General features: G+C 38.9%; 2 protein-coding genes across 8 annotated transcripts in view; one reads left to right on the forward strand and one right to left on the reverse strand.

Annotated features, from left to right (window-relative positions):
• The window catches only part of slc41a2b (solute carrier family 41 member 2b), a 28,325-nt gene extending 23,689 nt beyond the window's left edge, over positions 1-4,636 (forward strand). The window contains exon 12 of one of the 2 annotated variants that reach the window (XR_008573879.1): positions 12-4,628. Coding sequence is in view for 1 of the 2 variants with exons in the window: in XM_054800962.1 (XP_054656937.1) it covers positions 12-71 (60 nt within the window). In the remaining variant the exon portion in view is untranslated. Of the gene's footprint in view, positions 1-11 lie in introns of both variants that reach the window. The other variant, XM_054800962.1, reaches the window with a different exon arrangement.
• A 1,057-nt stretch (positions 4,637-5,693) lies between these two features.
• Positions 5,694-19,617, reverse strand: part of chst11 (carbohydrate (chondroitin 4) sulfotransferase 11) — a 114,834-nt gene continuing 100,910 nt past the window's right edge. For all 6 annotated transcript variants that reach the window (XM_054800966.1, XM_054800967.1, XM_054800969.1 and 3 more), the window contains 2 exons: positions 12,753-12,982; positions 5,694-11,774 (listed from right to left, as the gene is read on the reverse strand). In XM_054800966.1, the coding sequence (XP_054656941.1) occupies positions 11,144-11,774; positions 12,753-12,982 (861 nt within the window). In that variant the 3' untranslated portion in view covers positions 5,694-11,143. The remainder of the gene's footprint in view (positions 11,775-12,752; positions 12,983-19,617) is intronic.

Here is a 19,617-nt window from a genome sequence, read left to right on the forward strand (position 1 = left end):
TCTTTTAAAAGGTCTGTGCCACATCCTCCTCATGCATATTTCATCTCTCCGACGGCTGGCAGTCAACCTGATGGCGACCTCTGACCCCACCTACGCACTACCACCGCCAGCGTCCTCTGTCTTTTACACCGACAGTATCTGAAATGTGGAAGGGGGAAGATGGATGGAGGTAGTGCAGAGGACAGATGAGTCAGCCTGTACGAGGTGCTCGGTAAAACGCCAGTCGATTTGTCTTTATGTGGGTGGTCCTCATTGGCATTCAGCTACGCTGCCAGAAGGAACAACAGTGTTACAGTAATACAAAAGTATCGGGACACCTGACCCATACACCAACTTGCTTCCAAGTCTGCGATGTGTGAGAAACACTTGTTACGCCACCTTTTAACTACAGTGAAATACAGACGAGCATTTTGGGTCCTATCATGGGTGGAATGTCACTCAGTATAGCATAGGCTGGGGGGGGCCAAAGCAGGGCCGTTTTCGTCCCACGCCTCATTTTTGGTGGCCCTCGGCATATTGTAAAACTAAAATGAATTCAGGGTGTTACACACCTGGACACCAAGGGTGTTTACCTTTTATATTTCACTTTCAAAACTGCTTTTTTCACTACAGCCTAACAACCGAGCTACAAGCTAACACATGTTGTCCAAAGTGAGGCCCGGGGGCCATTTATGGCCCGTGACTGCTTTTTTTTTTTTTTCTTACTGGCCATCGGCACATTCTAAAAATAGGATTTAAACAATAAAATGTAAAAAAACAACAGCAAAAATGGGGAAAAAAAGCAGTATTTTTACAAGAATAAAGACAAAAGGTTAAGGTAGTAAAGTCATTAGATTAATAGAAAAAAGTTGAAATATTATAGGAAAAAAGTTGTAATATAAGAAACAAACCAAAGAATGAAGTTGAAATTAATTAGGAATTAATTAATTAAGAAATTATGGGGTTAATGCTGTAATGCTATGATAATAAAGTCAAAATATTAAGAGACTAAGTCATATTAGTATGAGGGAAAAAACGTAGGATATATAATGTTGATATATTTGTAAAATTAAAAAAAAAAGGAGAAACAGTTCAAAATAATAATATCACTGATAAAATGAATACATTTACTTTATATGTGTAAATATATTTATACATTATATTTTATATAATGTATAAATATTATGTATTTATTTTTTATAATATTTTTTTTGGGTTGGTTTAAAAAAAAAAAGTAAAAACAGCCCCCGCATCTTGATTTTTCAGTATGCGGCCCTCAGTGGAAATAGTTACAGTGTGTATAGTTTATGTTTCATTTTGACAAAAGAGCCGACATGTCCAAAAGTGTGGCCCGGGGGCCATTTGTAGCCCATGGCACATTGTCAAAAATGAAATTTGAACCAAAAAACCCAGCAAAAATGGGATAAACAGAGCAAAAAAGAGGAAAAAAAATGAAATTTTGATACTAATAAAAACTTTTTGGGGCCTTTTTGCAAAATTTTAAATATATATATACAAATATTTGAAAATCTATACAAAAAAATGTATATAAAAATATACAGAAAGTGGCCCCTAGCACATTGGGCCTAACATCCCAGTAGGGAGGAAAAAAAGTAAAATGTAGTGCAAAACTTCATATAATAATTATTTATCTTCAAAGCCAGGCGAGGTACAATTTGCAAACGAAGCACACAGTTAATAATGCGTCCCATCCCAAAATAAATGTACCCGAAGAAAGCTGAATATAACTGAAGCGTCAGCGTCCCCTTCCCCCCTCTGCCGCCAAACGGCCGGCAACGCTTTCATCGATTGATTGACTGATGATGAGCTTTTTTTTTCCCGCCGAAGGGAAAGCGGTGTCGTGTTTCAATGCTTGTGCGCTTTCGCTTTCAAATCGCGTGCCTTCCTGCAACGGAAAGCGCGCACACGTGAGCGCTAACGCGATGACACAATGACAACATCACGGCGAATATTCCCGATCGCACGTCTGGTTTTACTTGACGGGTTTACGCCGTAAAAAGACTCGTGTCCTTTGAAACAGAGCGCTTGCGTGGCTGCGTGGCACACACCGCTCACAAATACTTCATAAAATACTTGATATAACACAAAGCCAAGGTGTTTTGTTCCAATAGCTTAGCACATATCGACTGGTTTTAGCATCTTTATCTTTTAGCATCTGTGTGCACATGTGGTGCTGATGAATCCTTTTCCTGGGAGTAAAAATAACGTCTTTTAGTTTTAATGAACACTGACAATGTGCAATAACAGCAATAAATGTTTGAGGCAAAGGGGAAGAAATGCCAAAAAGAAGGATGCAATGAAATAGAAGCTCATATAGAAGGGGGCACGCTTTTTCCATGCTGAGGTCAAGGGGAGTCTGTAATGTTCCGGGTCTTGCTCGGGTCGCCGTGGGATGGATGTGGCGGTCTTCTTCTGAATACACTTCACAGCAGCATGGTTGTCGTCACAAGCTTGCTTCTCACAGTCATGGGACATCATGACAAACATGGTGGAATGTGTGCAGTATACAGTATTTCTTTCTGCTAAATAAAATGTTGATTGGTTTAGGGCAGGGGTGTCCAAAGTACGGCCCCCGGGGGCCATTGGCGGCACGCGGGTGTGATTTTATCGGCCCGCCGCAGTCTAAAAATGTAATTTAACAAGGAAACTTTTAAAAAACCCAACAACAACGGCAGTAAAAATGGGAAAATTAATCAAAAGTCAAAATATTGAGAGAAGAGTTGTAATCTAGCACGGAAAAAAAGTCATCATTTCTCAACAATAAAGTAAAAGTCTGAGGAAAAATGACATTTTAGCAGCATGACATTGAAACATAACTTTTATTTTTTTTTCTACGTCAAAAACAATAAATAAAGTTGCAATTTTTGGAAACTTAGGTTGGGGGAAAATTTATAACATGCGAATAAAGTCAAACTATCATGAAAATTATACCAAAAACAGCAGTAATTTTACCAAAGTAAAGTCAAAATATTAAGAGGAAAAAATAAAATTGGAATTTGAAACAAGTTGCAATTTTATGAGAATAAACTTGTTAAATGAGGAAAAATATAATTTTAGTATGAATGTTGAAATAAAGGAAACATACATTATTTTTTTTAAAGATATAAAGTTATAATTACGAGAAGAAAATTTACAAGAGGAAACTTGAAAGAAAATAGTTGGAAAATTAAAAAAATCAGCAGAATTGTAAAAAACAGCTGTAAGTTTACGGGAATAAAGTCAAAATATTAGTCATAGTCGAATGAAGCACAGAAGTGCCAATTTTTACAGGAATAAACTTGTATTATTATTTTAAAAAACTAATTTTGGTAGCATTTCACCTACATTACAGATATGTTACAAAGGTGAAATGCAGTTTTTCTTGAACTACAGTACATATCGCTTCTTAGCACATCTCAATGTGTTGGCTTACAAAATATCAAAGTGGCCCTTGCATCCTTTCATTTTTCAGTATGTGGCCTTTGCTGGAAAAAGTTTGGACACCCCTGGCTTAGGGTTTCACATGAGCGGATGACGCCTAAGCATGTTTGCGGTCGTTAGCTTCGTGAACGTATCTGCGCTGTTTGCACAAAAAGCAAGTCTGTGGTGAAATCTTCTCCCATTATTTCTTTTTATGTGATGTTTTTGGCTGTTCTCCGCGCTTAACGGTGGGCCATTATGGCCTAATGAGAGGGGCTGGGGGTCTTTGCAATGAGCCCGCAGACGGAGAAGCTGCAACAAAGGCACCGCACTTTTAATGAGCCTTGCTTGGAAGCCGCAGGTAAGCAACATGACGAGCCACCAGAGACTAGCGTTACCGCACGTAGCCTCGTAAATGTCATCTATCTGATGGCGTATGAATAATAGCAGAGGAAATATGACCGTTCAAGCGCGCTCATGTATGTGTTGATAATCCTCTTAGGAGCCATGCTTTGACGTCCATTGATTTGATTAAATTCACACACAAGTTAATCCCGGAGGTCACGGTGAATGATTGTCTGGTCTGCGTCACACCGAATCATCACAAAAGATGGAGCACGGAGTTTAAAAGCGCTTCACGCTGCCACTTGTTCTCCAATCCCTTCACTTTAGCCTTTTACTTGATGCACGGGCACGAACACGTTATCAAAACCTCTTCAAAGTTTATTTGCCAAAATGTCAAACTAATCCTGGGTGTCCCGCTACATAATGGACAACAGTCACAGTGCCACTTTCTTCCCTCATGTAGCGACAGTGCAGCACATTGAACCACAGACTTATTGGATTCACGTATCGTGTGCGGGTGGGGTTCCCATTTTGCGCTCTTATTACTGTTACTTTATGGACATCCGCTGTCCATCTCACGTCCACAGAGACACGAAGAGACAGTCATGAAGTCAGGAGGACCTCAGAGGGACACAAGCAAACACTTTTGACTTTATTGCCAACGTCAATGTCCATCCATCCGTTTTCTATGCCGCTTATCCTCCGACACCAATGTTTATTATTTAATTCTATATTCGTCTTTATTTCAATATTATTTTTTTTAATTCACTTTCTGGTGGCCGTAAATCAAGCTTGCTAAAAAAAAAAGGAAAAAAAAAAAAGAGTGAGATTTTGCTTTTTTTTGCTGTCCACTGCCAAAAAAAGCAAAAAAAAAAAAAAAAAAAAAAGATTGGTTAAGAAAACATGGCAACAAAAAGTCAACACTTTCTTTTTAATTTTTTTTTAGGCCAATTTTTGTAACTTTATTGCCAAAATCATTGTGTGTTATTTCATTTAATTTCATATTATTTGAAGGTCATCCTCTTTCTGATGACTATAAATCTTCCAAAAAAAAAATAAAAATGTTTTATGGTGTCTTTTTTGCCCTTATGTTTTCTTGGCAAATCTGGATTTTTGAAATTATAATTTTCTTTATTTTTATTTTTTGCTTTTGCGCCCTTATTACTGTTATTTCATCCACTGACCTTCTCATGTCCACAGAGAAGGAGAAGTCAGTCATGAAGTCAGAAGGACCTCAGACGAACATGAGGGGAAAAAAAAACGTATGATAAAAGAAAAGACAACAAAAAAGGGTCAAAAAAAGTCAGCACTTTTTTTTTCATCCTTTGGTGAGTTTTTGTAACTTTATTGCCAACATCAGTGGGTTTTTTTTTTGTTTGTGTGCTCTTATTTGTGTTATTTTAGAGACGCCAACGGAGACAGGAGGAGTAAGTCATGATGTCAGAAGGACCTCAGAGGAACGCGAGGAAAAAAAACAAAAATAATACAAAAATAATAATAATTGGTTAAGATACGTAGGGATAAAAACTCACCACATTTTTGTGGTGACTTTTTGTAGCTTTTTTGCCAAAATCATTGTGCATTATTGAATTCCATATTGGTCTTTATTTCAATATTATTTGAAGGCCATCCGCTTTCTGATGGCAATAAATCAAACTTAAAAAAAAAAAGAGTGAGACATCGATAAATGTTTTATGGTGTCTTTTTTCTGTGTTTTATTGACAAATCTGGATTTTTTTTTAGGTTTTTTTGCTCTCTTATGACTGTTATTTTATGGACATCCACTGTCCATCTCGCGTTCACTCAAACAAGAGGAGCCAGTCATGAAGTTAGGAGGACCTTAAAGGGCCGCAAGCAAAAAAACAAACAAACAAAAAAACCCCATAAAAACAAAACATAAAAAAAACAATAGTAATGAAAACATGCTGACAAACTTTTTTTTCCTTTTTTTTGGGTGTGTTTTACTTTATTGCCAACATCAATGTGTATTATTTCATTCTATATTCATCTTTACTTCAATATTATTTTAAGGCCGTTCACTTTATGATGGCCGCAAATCAAAAACAGAAAAAAAAGAGACACTGCTTTTTTTGCCTCTGTTACTGTTATTTTATGGACATCCATTGTCCACCACCTGTCCACGGAGACAGCAGGAGTCAGTCGTGAAGTCAGAAGGACCTCAGAGGAACATGAGCAAAAATAAATAAATACATTAAAAAAAAATATTGGCTAAGAAAACAAATGGAGAAAAAGTCACCGCCTTTTTTTTCATTTCTTTGGGTGTGCTAATCCTTATTGCCAACATCAATGTGTATTATTTAATTCAATATTGGTCTTTATATTATTTTAAGGACATCCACTCTCGGAAAGCAATAAAGTTGAACAAACTTACAAAAAAAAAAAAGAAAAAAGACAACTGAGACATCCATGAATGTTTAATGGTGACTTTTTGTCCTTATGTTTTCGAGTATCTTTGATAATTAGGTTTTTTGTACATACAGTGGTGTGAAAAAGTGTTTGTCCCCTTGAACACGAAATGCAGTTTTTAAATGAAACTTTTTAAAGTGATTTCCCCCGCCCAGGTTAAAACATAACTGAGATTAGTATGAGATCTATCAGTCTGGAAAAGGTTATAAAGCCATTTCTAAAGCTTTGGGACTCCAGCGAACCACAGTGAGAGACATTGTCCACAAATGGCGAAAACATGAAACAGTGGTGAACCTTCCCGGGAGTGGCCGGCCAACCAAAATGACCCCAAGAGCGCAGCGACGACTCATCCAAGAGGTCACAAAAGACCCCACAACAACATCCAAAAGAACCGCCGCTATGGGTGGCCCAGGCAGTTTTTAGGTTTAGGGGGCAATCACTTTTTCACCCACGGCCATGAGGGTTTGGATCACCTCCCCCCCTTGAAACTGTGTGTATGTGCTCTTTGTTGTCTTGCTGCTGTTATTTTACAGACTCACATGTGTAGAGATATTCCAGTAAAGCAATCAAATAAAAGAGGCTGACTTCGTTGTCATTTTTATTCCAAACAGCACTACAAACCACAATATCGAAACAATATGTTTCACAACAATCCAACCACAACCCATTTGTTCTGTCCCGTCTCGAAGCAGAACCCGATGGTCTGCTTATTTCATTATTGAACCATCCTGCCAGCACAAGTGGACTCGGACGTATCAATTTGGTTTAGACCGCTACTGGTCCCTGCCGTTCCTTTTTTCCACATCTACAGTACCTTTTGCCCAAACAAGACAATGAAGTCGACTTGCATTTTTGCTTTGTTCCACTACAACACAAAATCTGTGCATCAATAGCAAAATGAAGGCATAAATACTGTATAAAATCCCATTTTACAACAAACAAACAAAAAAACCCTTCTGATGTGTTTTGAAGACTTGAGCAAATATGTCATTCAGTCTAACAATAGACATCGTTGGAGAGAGAGAGAAAAAAACTTAAATAAGGGACAAAGTTGATTATTTCTATTCAAGAATTGGGATTTGGTTTGATTTTGTTGTTGTTGTGGAAAGCCATGCTGGGAATCCGGTCAATTTTTCCGCAGGGGGTGCTACAGTCTTGTTATTTACAAATCAAATGTGGATACATTTAGCCTGTGCTCCATCTGCACCGCCACAGTGGGCATCCCTTTCATTTATTCATGAAAAACATCAGAAGTAGACAGCATTCACTGAGCAATGCTGACATTTACACTTTCTTCAATAAGTTTGATGATATTTTTAAGTCATTGCGATGCTGAATCTGCATTCATTAGATGCTTCCTCCCCCAATGACACTGTCGCATGGAAGGATTTTTGTTTCATACGTAGCTCTGTAGTGTGAGAAAGCATTAGGGCCACACTGAAAAGAAAAACCAAGCAACAGAATTCCAAGAATAAAGTTGTGATATTACATAAAACAAATGATTTAAGTGAATGTCAGATTCGACACGGTTGTAAACACTCAGCGTCTCTCTCTCTCTATATACAGTATTTATCATTTTGAGTATCAAGTCATAAAGATCTTTAAATATAATGTGGGTGAATTTAATTTTTTTAGTGAAAGAAGTCAAAGTGAAAAGAAAAAAGTCCTCACAGTCGCAAAGTTAGGTGAATATAAATGTATATTGTTTTTGGTTGGACCACACTGGGAAAAAAAAGTCCATTTATGAGGAAAAAAAGTTAAAATTTCAGGAATAAAGTCCTAATAATATATGCGTAAAGTCTCAATAGTTTGAGAAAACTGCGACACAAGTACAGTGTTCCTTTGCGGATTTTTTTAAAGTGCAATTTTGCATTCCCCCCCCTCATGTTTACGTGCCTGTACCAGCATATTAGGAACACACAGTAGACAACAGCAGGCTAAATATAGAGCCACACCAGTCCTTATTGGCTATGGGAGAACCCGCCCATTGTGCTCAGCATCCTGATTGGCTGTAGACCATTGTCAATCAATCTCCTTCCTGCCGTTTCCTATTGTGGTCAATATAAACACCATAAACTTAGATAAACGCCACAGCTGAGCCTTACTTCAACATCGCCGCCATATTGGATGTGTCAAGTAAGCAAATGTACTTACTTTCATAAAGCGCCTTTCTACAAAGAAATTTAAATTAATGCCTCTCGTTTATACATTCACACACGCACTAATATACTTGGGAAACAGTTAGGCGTCTAACTGGAATTAACTTTAATTTCTTTGTAGAAAGACACTTTATGAAAGTAAGTGCATTGACTTGTATTCATTTACAGCACAGCCTTGACACATCCAATATGGCGGCGACGTTGACGTTGACATACCGCAGCAGTAGACAAACCCACTCGATGAGGCGTCTATCTATGTCTGTGATAGTCACTAGCAAACTAGCTAGCTGTGGGCTGCTTGCTAACCGCCAATACTGTAATAGAAGAAGAAGAAGAAGAAGAAGAAGAAGAAGAAGAAGCTAACCGGCTAACTGAATCTTCGGTTCAAGGAGGAGGATGACGGCAGGAGCAACATGTCTTAACAAACGCTACAGCCGAACGGCGCCAGGACGAGGCACAGTCAGAGGAGTGAATACGCGTGAGTCACTTAATCATTTCTTGTGTTCAACGTAGTAAAACGAAATTTGAACTTTGAGAGTGTTTAAAATGTGACAAAATGCTAATGCCTGTCTGAGAAAAGCGTATTGTGAGGGGTTTTACAGCCTTAAAACATATCTAATAATTGTAAACAAATAAAGTTGGCTACTTCGCGGATTTCACTTTTTGCCGAGTTATTTTGGGAACCTATCCCCCGCGATGACCGAGGGAACGCTGTACATGTACAAAGTCCAGGGAAATGGAGCAATATTACGCGTATGAAGACAGTCTGTGTTTTTAATGTATTTATTTACTTTTGGAAAAACGCCTTTGGGCCAAACTGTACAAAAAAACAAACAAAAACAAAAAAAAATCCATGACCTTTTTTTTTCTATTAGTGTGGCCCTATTTCTCCCTGGTGCAAGAGAAAGACAGCGTCTTGTAGTATTATGATACAGACAATAAAAGACAATGGAGCGTGCAGTATGAGTCAAACGTGTAAAACCCTTGCTACTTAGCACTGTGGTGGTCTGGTAAGTCAATTGGAATAACATTCATTAAACCCCAAGAGACGATTGCATGTTGAAAACAATCAATGTCTGCTGTAGTCAAGTGCAAAAAAAAACAAACAAACAACTTGCCCCCTCAAAATATCTGAAGCTGGAGTGGTTTTGAATTTCCAAAGATGTTTTTTTGAAAGGACCCCTTGTCTTGCCCTGTCGTGTATTGCTTAGGTAAGAGCCTCTAATGCGCTTCACAGTGTGATGGAGAGTTCTTATTAACGTTGACATTGCTCAGCATCGCTCATGTTCGTCACTTTTCCAAGCATGATACACTGCACTGCACTGCCTCTCAGCCGGCACGCTTCCACACTTAGTACACTTAGTACACTTAGTGCATAAGTGCGTTGACAAGGGAAGTCCCCGGACGTTGCACTTGCTCAAAAGGGTGAGTGTGGAGGGGATGGACGCTTACCATCCTCAAGACCTAAGTACACTTACTGAAGTGTACTGGCAGAAGGATTCCATTCGAGACCCAGGCTGTGTACTTACTACCTGAGTGCGCTAATTTTGACAGCGTAGTGCTACACTAATGTTGCACTCAAAACGTTCGAAATGGTGAGTGCGCAGTGCTGGACACTTACCAACCTCAGTAGTCGCCATTTTTGCGACGTAGCAGACGGGGAGGGACTAACTTGAAATAATGGCGGCTGTAGTGAACAACAATGTAAGTTCTTCCCGTTTTATAAAAAAAAAAAAAAAAATGTAAATGAAAACGTCATACATGTATTTTTAATTACTTTTTCAAAATAAAATTATAACTTCATATATTATATATTTCTTGAAAAAAGTTTGACATCTTTAAAAAAAAATTAAAAAAATGAGGAGACAATCCAAATGTTGGTGGTAATGTTCCGTGCAGTGGTTGCAATTCACCATTAAAAAGGAGAGAAGGAGAAAGAGAGGAAGGCGAATAAGAAGCATCAGAAGGAGAAGTAGGAAGATAAATCACGGCTGGTGAGTGCACAACGACAGCAATGGATTCGGAACAGCACTACACTGGCAACATTTGCGCACTCAGGAATGAAGTGCACAGCGTACAGAGTATACTTACTGAAGTGTACTGACGGCAGTGTTGCATTTGAGACACGGCATTCAGATGAAAATGACATGAGCACAGCATGTTCGGCAGGTGTTGACCCCGATGGATTAGGACAAATTGGACGAACTTTACAATATTTCCACCCAGGAAAACTAAATTAAATACTTTAGTCGACAAAGCAGTTTAAATAATTCTCGCTGTCTTGCAGCAAGGCTTCAGAAGACAATAAAATAGAAAAAAAAAGCATGAAGGTTCTTGTCCGTGTGGGCGGGGTTCATGAGATCCAGTGTCTTGAAAACCTGCACACCCGCGCAGCCTGCAAGCCGCTGGATGGCGTGATGCGTTCACGGGCATCCCTTAAAGTGTCCCTTAGCACTTCCATACTTTGTTGAGGCAGCAGGCCACTGACAGAATTCCCTACACGATGGAAGCGTTGCCAGCGATGACATCACATCCTCAGAGGCAGCAGGACGAGGCGTGGGCATGTGGTGTGACTTCTAGCGTGTTTCTAGAGTCCCAAACGTGAAGAATGGTAATTTGTTTGAAACGTGTCGGGATTAGGGAGAAGACACCTTGAAGACCTGCTTCAACATTCCTCTTTGCGTTTACTACAAATGAGCTGATTTGACATTCTACTGCGCTAATAAGTGCACATTCTTCCAGCATCTGTTTGGATGTCAAAGTCAGACCCCATGACCACGGTTTCGACCTTGGACCCCCGTAAGAGTCCTGGCTTAGAAAGAGTCCAGCCGGAGGTAGCTAGGAGTGGAGTAGTTGAACATGAGGAAGTCCAGCTTGTAAAGGTGGTAGAGTTGGATCTGCTGCTGAGTGCTGATGTTGCTGAAAAACTGCGCCGTCATGGCGTCGGTGGTGCGGGTGGACTTGGCGTAGCTGGGGAAGCGCACGGAGTCGCCGACGCCCGCCAGCCGCAGGATGTAGTTGGCGTCCTCCTCCAGCGTTTCGTACTTGCCCACCAGGTCGTAGTGGATGTGACACGGGTGGCAGAGCTGGTAGACGGTCTGCCAGTGCTCGTTGAGAGGGCCGTCGCGCTGAGTGGCCGGGTCGACGAGGTATTCGGCGAACTCCTTGAACTTGACGTCGGCGCCGTTGAGCAAGGCGTCCTGCGTGGCGTTCTTGCGGTAGCGGCGCACGATGCGGGTGCCGAAGCGCTTGTGGAAGGAGGAGTTGTACTTGAGGGTGAACTTGTTGCGGTACGCCGACACCAGCCTCTCGAAGGGCTCCCGGACGAAGAGGAACTTCAGGTAGCTCTTGAGGCGGTGGTTGATCTCAGCGATGCTGTACTGGTTCAGCGTCTTAAGGTTGGACGGGATGTGGGCTTCGTTGGAGGGGATTTCCATCGGGTCGCTGTGGGAGATATGAAGCCAGGTGTGGTGAACATCAGAGCTGTCAAAGTTAACACATTAATAACCAGTTACCTGCGTTTCACTTTAACGCCACTATTTTTTTTTTGACGAGCGATGAACTTTTTTCCTCCTGATACTTTGACTTTATTCCCATGTTATACATTTTCCCCCAACCTAAGTTTGTTTTTCACTTAAAAAAAATACATTAAAAATAAATTAATAAAAAATAAATTAAAATTAATATTTCAACATCATGCTACTAAAATGACATTTTTCCTCAGACTTTTACTTTATTCTTGAGAAATTATGACTTTTTTTCCTTGCTAGATTTCAACTCTTCTCTTAATATTTAGACTTTTGATTGATTTTCCCAATTTTGCTGCTGTTGTTGTTTTTTTTTTTTTTTTTTAAGTTTCCTTGTTAAATTACATTTTTTAGACTGTGTGGTGGGCCAAAAAAATCACAGCCGCAGGCCGCAAATGGCCCCCGGGGCCGTACTTTGGACACCCCTGTCTTATACAAACGCATGGCACCACATTGGAGAGTAGTTCATTCCTGCCCAGAGTCAGCAGTTCATTTGCATCTCAAAAAGAAGGGACGCTCCTTTGAGGGCAACAATGTCCAAATTGGGCATAGGAGGACTGTTGGTCTGAAAGAGGTGTGAAAGACGCCATCTCTGTAAAACGAGAAAGGACTCCAAACAGAGGATCTATCATCTGCTTTTAACAATGCCCTCACATTTCCTCTCCAAATATTCACAAAACCACTCTATTATGACCACCCCCAGGGGACACACCCACCACATAGGGCAAGTGAACACCTAAAAATGTTAAAATGAAGAAGCCTTTTGGATTAAACGTGGAACGTCTTCCAGTTGCCTCGATTCGACCTTTGCAGAGCCCCGAAGGCAGGCTGTTACAGACTCTGCAGCTCTCACCCCAAATGTGTCAGCTCTAAACAGTGAAGATCTGGGACCCACCTGTATTTGCCGCGGCCCGTAAGCACCATCATGACACGTTTCCAGTTGGTACAGGCCACTTTGGGGACGTAGCAGTAGATGAGCTCATGGTCCTCGTCCACCACCAGATGTTTGAGGTCTCCTGGCGTGAGGACCCTCCGCTTACGGCTAGATGCGCTGTAGACCCGGCACGCGTCCGCTACTTGATCCCTTCTGGTCTGGTGAAGGATGGCTGCGCCGGACAGCTCGGGCTGAAGAGAAGAACATGGGGATGTTATCTTTGGGATCGATATCATAGTGTCTCTGTTGAGAACAAAGTCAGATACTAAGTGTTAGGGCCTTAAAGTGTGTTGTATCTTATGTACAGTAGGTGTCCATAGTATGGTACTACGTGATGTATGTTACCAAGTTTAGGAAGCTCTGGAGAGATGCTATTGGGCATTTTGCAAACTTTCTTAATACAACATGAATTATGCAATATTCCTATGAATTATTAATTAAGCAGTGGTGTCATGTAAGCGCAGTATATTTTGTCTTCAAGCGAATATGCAGCAAAACATTTTTAGTGCGGTGCCGTATAATAACAACAAAACACCCATCAGCTAACACGCTTAATAATGCTCATTTTTTTCCAATTTCACACACACTTTTTATCTTAGGTCCCATAAAAATGTCCTAAAAATGTATTATTCATATACATAAAATCTATTTAACAATTTCAGACCTATTGCTAACCACCTAAGACGCATTTATACGTTTTTATAAACCAAAACTCATAGACGTACTTATACATCTTTTACGTTTTTTTGTGTGATAGGCAAAAAGAGGTGGTGACGCAAGTGCACACTACTTGTAATACAGATTAGGCCATCCTTGTTTCGTCAGTTTATTGATCCATTTGTAATGCCTGGTACAACTAAAGGTACATTTGTTTGGACAAATATAACGATGATAACAAATATAGCTCATAAGAGTTTAATTTAAGAGCTGATATCCCACAACTTCCATGGTTTTCTTGATAATAACCCAAATCACTTAAGTCCTTACATGAATAGCTATAGCACTATACTGCGACAAAAAATGTAACTCTTATGAGCTATTTTAGTTCTCATGGTTATATTTGTCCAAACAAAGGTACCTTTAGTTGTATCAGGCATTAAAATGAACAAGAAACTGAAGAAACAAGGGTGGTCTAATCATTTTTTCCATGACTGTGCTGTAGATGTCACCGTTAAAGCAGTTTTAAGCCATAAAAACGGACACAAGGTGGCAGGAGTGCATTTGGATCATTTGCATGCATTAACACATTCAACAGCAAGGAGGAAGTGGAAGGGCATGGAGGAGTGTAAGCGTGCAAAACGTTACGCATTGTAGGGACATTTTTAACGCATGCACACACACGTGTGCACACACACAGTTTAGTTCCCAATGTGAAAATTGTAAATAGTTCATGGTGTTATAGTTGTAAATAAATTGTTGACGTAGAACAACCCCTTTTTGTGTTATTTATGTTGTGGTATGGTTGTTCAGATACCCATCCATCCATCCACAAAAGAAAAAAAACTCGTGTTAAAGTGAACTTTCACTTTGACACAAGTTTTTTTTTTTTGCTTGAAATGCATCTCTTCACAAAAAGCTGTTTTGCTCCCTTTTCTTTTTGGGAACTGACATTTTCCTGAAACTTACCAATGTTCTACTGCTGACTACTAAAGAATGCATACTTTTTTTCTGATGAAAGACGGAAGCCTAATCTTTCTTTTGGTAGGTTCCATGTTTATATAACCTTAGAACACAATATTCTGTTTGCCTTGAGTGGCCGCTACTGAAGGGCTTGTCTTTTGAAAAATGGCTGGGATTAAATGAGTCAATTAATATATTTTTTTATTATTTTTGTTTTTGACAATGATGAAGCTCTGCTGAACCGTGGGTTTAGTTTGAAAGTACTGGTACAGATTCATGAGCCGTAGCAGAGCGAAGGGAGCGTAGGAGTCTGAAATGGAAAAGACGTCTTCATTCCCCTGCAGGGCAGTGCCCACTGAGGAATTTCAATTGATTGGAATGCCGCCTGCATATTTCCCATTGCCAACAAGTGGGGTCTTTCAGCGCTGCTTGCTGTGAAGACCTTAAATAAGTTCAAGTCGGGGACCACCAACCCACCATCACGTGCTCTCCATGAACAGCGTGCTTGTATGACACTCTTCAACCACGTCTGTGAGCAAGCCATTCATATGCATTACTGCACGCCACCCTTTTCCATCTTTTTTTGTTTTTTTTTTTAATTCTGATGACAGTGAGGATCTGTGTGGTCGATTCCACAATCAGACAACTTCTGACCTTTTGTGAGCATCATTTACAGGAAGCTCATGAATAGATTATTATTCCAACAAAGACAAGAAACGACTAATATAACTAGCTTAAGTATTCCGACATTAGCAAAGTCTTACATGATATAGAAATCAGTGGCGACTCTGTATTAGACCACCTCAGACGTCGACATCAGCGGAAACCTAAGCGAAACCATAAGCCAGGGGTGTCCAAACTTTTTCCAGCAAGGGCCACATACTGAAAAATGAAAGGATGCAATTTTGTAAAGCAACACATAGAGATATGCTAAGCAGCTACGGTATATGTACAAAACTGTATTTCACCTTTGTAATACAGGTGAAATGCTACTAAAAATGAAGTACTGTATTTTTCATAATACGAGTTTATTGTAAAACTGCGACTTTTGTTCTTCATTCGATTATCATTCGACTTTTTTTTTCTTAATGCTTTGACTTCATTCCTGTAAAATTACAGTTGTTTTTTTTCCATTTCTAGTGTTATTTTAATTTTCCAACTATTTCATTTCGGCTTTCCTCTTGTAAATTTTCTTTTTGTAATTATAACTTTATTCCCGTAATATTTTTTTAATTGTAAAAGAATGTATTTTTTCTCTATTTCAACATTGTTTGCTAAAATGATATTTTCCCTCATTTTACAAGTTTATTCTAACATTTTTCTCATTAGAAAACTATTTTTTTTCTGTCAATATTTTGACTTTAATCTGGTCAAATTTCTGCTTAAAAAAATCTTTTCGTAATATTTATTTTCGTATATTTTCTTCTCTTGATATTTTGACTTTATTCCCATGTTCTAAATTTCCCCCCCAACCTAAGTTTCCAAAAATGACAACTTTATTCATTGTTTTTGACAATACAACGTTTGTCTTGAATACTTCCTCATACTATGACTTTATTCTTGTGAAATTAAGGCTTTTTGTCCCTTGCTAGATTACAACTCAACAACAAGTGTCCTTGTTAAATGACATTTTTAGACCGTGCTTAGAACCCAGGTTCATACTGCCACGCTTTTAATTTACATCGTGTGTCATATTGCTTAGCGATAATGATGAAGTAAACAATGTGTGGACATAAACGCAACCATTTTTCATAGAAATGACCCCTTTGGCGCTCAAATTTTATGTCAACACAAGTGGTCGACCATGTATGTCCATGTGGACTTAAGCGGGCAGCAATACAGTAAGAAGAAGCACAGTGGGCTGGAACTTCACGACATAGACACAAATGGCTTGTGGACATAAACAGGATCGACTTAAGCGGGTTCCAATGTGTATATTTAATGCAGAGCAGTGATTCATTTATGAAATTCATGTGTCAATCTTCGTAGCACAATGTGCATGCTTGGTAGAGGCCACTCAAAAACGTTTTTTTGTGCCTATTATTGGTTATAAATGATGGGGTAGCACAAATTCTGCCTAGCAACAAGTGAAAGCGAGGAAAAACTGCAAAAACTGTGCATCTGCCAGCTATAATGTTATTTGTGTTGGAAGTTTTTATGATGAATACTGAGTAATTTGTGTTTTATGTGCTATTGGAAGACAAAATTTCATTTAAAATGAAGATATTTTTGGGAGGGGGTTAATCAAACAAAGTCTACAATTATATAAAAAAATATATTTTGTATTTGTATTTTTTTCTTTGTGTTGTAATTTTAAATTTGAAGTAAAACCTCCCCCCTCCATTAGACACTCCACTTTGTTTTTTTTTTTTTTGCCCTGACATCTTGTCTCAATCCCACTAAATCTGATTAAAACCGTTACTTTTTTTTTTTTTTACCTTTTCCTGTCATGTCACATCAGAAAAATCTCTTTAAAGCTTTTTGAGGGGCTGTGTGGGCTGTCAGGGCCTGACGGATCTCCAACATCTCATTTTAATCTCGCTTTTGCGAGACATATCAAAGCACGGTGCCGTGCAGCGGCAGACAAAAATCTGCCTTTTTTTTTTTAATTCAAAGCTATAATTCACACAAAAGTAGCAGCGAGCGCGGGGCCCTTGATCCCGGAAGAGGGTGCAGAGGATGTAATTAACAAGGGGAAAAGAGACGTGGTGGGAATCTCCCACAGTGTAGGATAGCGCACACGTTGTTAGCTAGCGCTTCTGAGTCGCTCGTGCAGGATTCTGTGATGTGTTGTGATGGGTCGATACGGTCACGGAGGAAGCATTGATGGAGGTCACCGACCTCATGTCGTGCCAAGCTGTTCCCATGAGCAGAAAACAACTGCGAGCCAGTTTGCACTGCGCGCTACCTCGCTAATTAAATAATAAAGTCATAAAGCATACATCTATGAACGTAGTTAGCGGTACCAGGTACCATGGATTTCATTTCATCTCTTCCTATAAGTCCCTCGAGGCCTCAAACCTGCAGCTTTATGTGATGAAAGACTTGCAGACAGCATCTATTGATGTACAGGCTGTGGGAGCAAATGGAAGCCAGTTCAAATCCTTGCGCCAGCGGTGTTCAAAGCGAAGTAGGGGGGCTATTTATGCCTCGCGGCTGTTTTTTTAATTGGCACTACAGTATATGGGCGTAGTCCTAGTCCTAGTTTGATAAATTTTCTAAATTTTTCTTCAAGAAGAAGACATTTTGAGGTTAAAAAAAATAGGAGAATACAGTCAGAATATTAACAGAAAATGTTGCAATCTTATAAAAGAAAGCCATAATTTGAAGAATAAAATTGTAAAATCATGAGGGGGAAAAAATCTAATTTTAGAAGCATTAAAGTGGGAAAAAGATATTATTTCTAAGTCGTAATATGATGAGGAATAAATACAACAAAGTCAGAATTTTTTGGTGAAAAGAGTTTGGGAAAAAGTTTATGACCAGAATAAAGTGAAAATATTATGATAATAAAGTCGTATTATGAGGAGAAAAAAATAGTTGTAAATACATTTTTAAAAAGAGTAAAAAAGTGTGTAATATAAGGGGAAAAAGTAATAGACAGTAATCCCTCGTTTATCGCTGTTAATTAGTTCCACACCTGACCGTGATAATGAATTTCCGAAGTAGGATTCCTTCTTACAAATGGAATATTTTTGTCGTTATGGGGTAGAAAACCTCTTTATAATCTTCTAAATAGGTTTAACATTATTGGAGCCCTCTAGACATGAAACAACACTCATACAGTCACATTTACACTCGTATTTCCCAATATAGTAGACACCATAAGAGTAAATGTCCCATCTAAGACATCAATAAGACTTGTGCTTGTGTGTGTTACTGGAAATGTGTTCCCTGGGGGAGCAGAATGACGGGCAGACGTCGGTGGTTGAGAGTTGAGTATCAGCTTTGCATGGGTAACGGCCGCAACAGTCCATTTTTATGCTAGAAAATGCTTAATTTAGGCAATTTGCTTAAATTAGCATATTGCACATTTATGCATGAAAACAAAAAAATTCATATATTTTGAGCAACGACTGTAATATAAAATATAATATCATATAAATGTAATATAAAATCTCTTGTAATACATACATATAATCTTGGCTGCTTTACAAGATGTAAAATATAAAAATGAAGACTTTAAAGTTTGGACATCCGTGCCTTACACATAGATTTGTAATATTGTTTATCAGCATTGCATTGGAACTCATCCAAGATAACGCTTGCATGTTCGTTGTTAAAATATGTCAGAAACAGATAGAAGCCACGACAGAGGTGGTAGCTCCACATGTCCGTGTTTATTATTTCCCTGCTACAACCGAACTATCATTGTTAAGAGTGTGACGTCTGCACGGAATCGTCGTGATGACGGCGGACGAAGCGAGAGCTGGAAGAAAAGCTGGAAAAGGGATGGATGAACAGGAGAAGATCTTGATCTCGCCAAGGAACCATGTTTCTGTGACATTACGTGGGCAGGTGTGGAATTTGTACAGTTTGTCAACTGCCATAAAGGAAAAGATGCTGATTTTGGTATTAAAACATATAAGATGGTATTCCATTTTAATAACAAAAATCGAATGAATAAATTAAGTCATTAAACACAATATTTATGACATAAAAATCCCATCTCATTTAATAATCAAGTACAATAATTAATACATTTTGCTCTACATTTGTGCTAATTTAATTGTTACTTATTTATTTATTTATTACTAATTGTAAAGTCTATTATTTCTACTATGGCCACATCATGCTATTGCTCTTGCTATATTAATTAGGATACCTTGTTGTATTTCCCATAAGATATGATGTATTAAATGTGTTTAACATGAAACTACGGTACACACTTTATTCCACTTATTGCTGAACACAGTACTTGTTTTAATTGCACAATCTGATAAATACTACTCCTCAAACGTGCCATTTCTCTAAACGAGGTAGCGCAATGCATTTCCTACTAAGTGAAATGTTTCCCCAATTTAACCAACGTATCTTTATTTTGGCGTGCAACCAATCAGTCATTATTCATTCCCCTTGAACTGCGGATGCGCTCCCAACTTGGTGCAGAAGTGATGGATTCAGCAAAACGTTGAATTGTTTTCCCCCGAGAGTTTCCTCTATTCTGTCAAGTTTCTCTTTATGACTTAAATGCACCAAAATAGCT

Source organism: Dunckerocampus dactyliophorus, chromosome 15, assembly GCF_027744805.1.
Source record: "Dunckerocampus dactyliophorus isolate RoL2022-P2 chromosome 15, RoL_Ddac_1.1, whole genome shotgun sequence".
Taxonomy (NCBI): Eukaryota; Metazoa; Chordata; class Actinopteri; order Syngnathiformes; family Syngnathidae; genus Dunckerocampus; species Dunckerocampus dactyliophorus.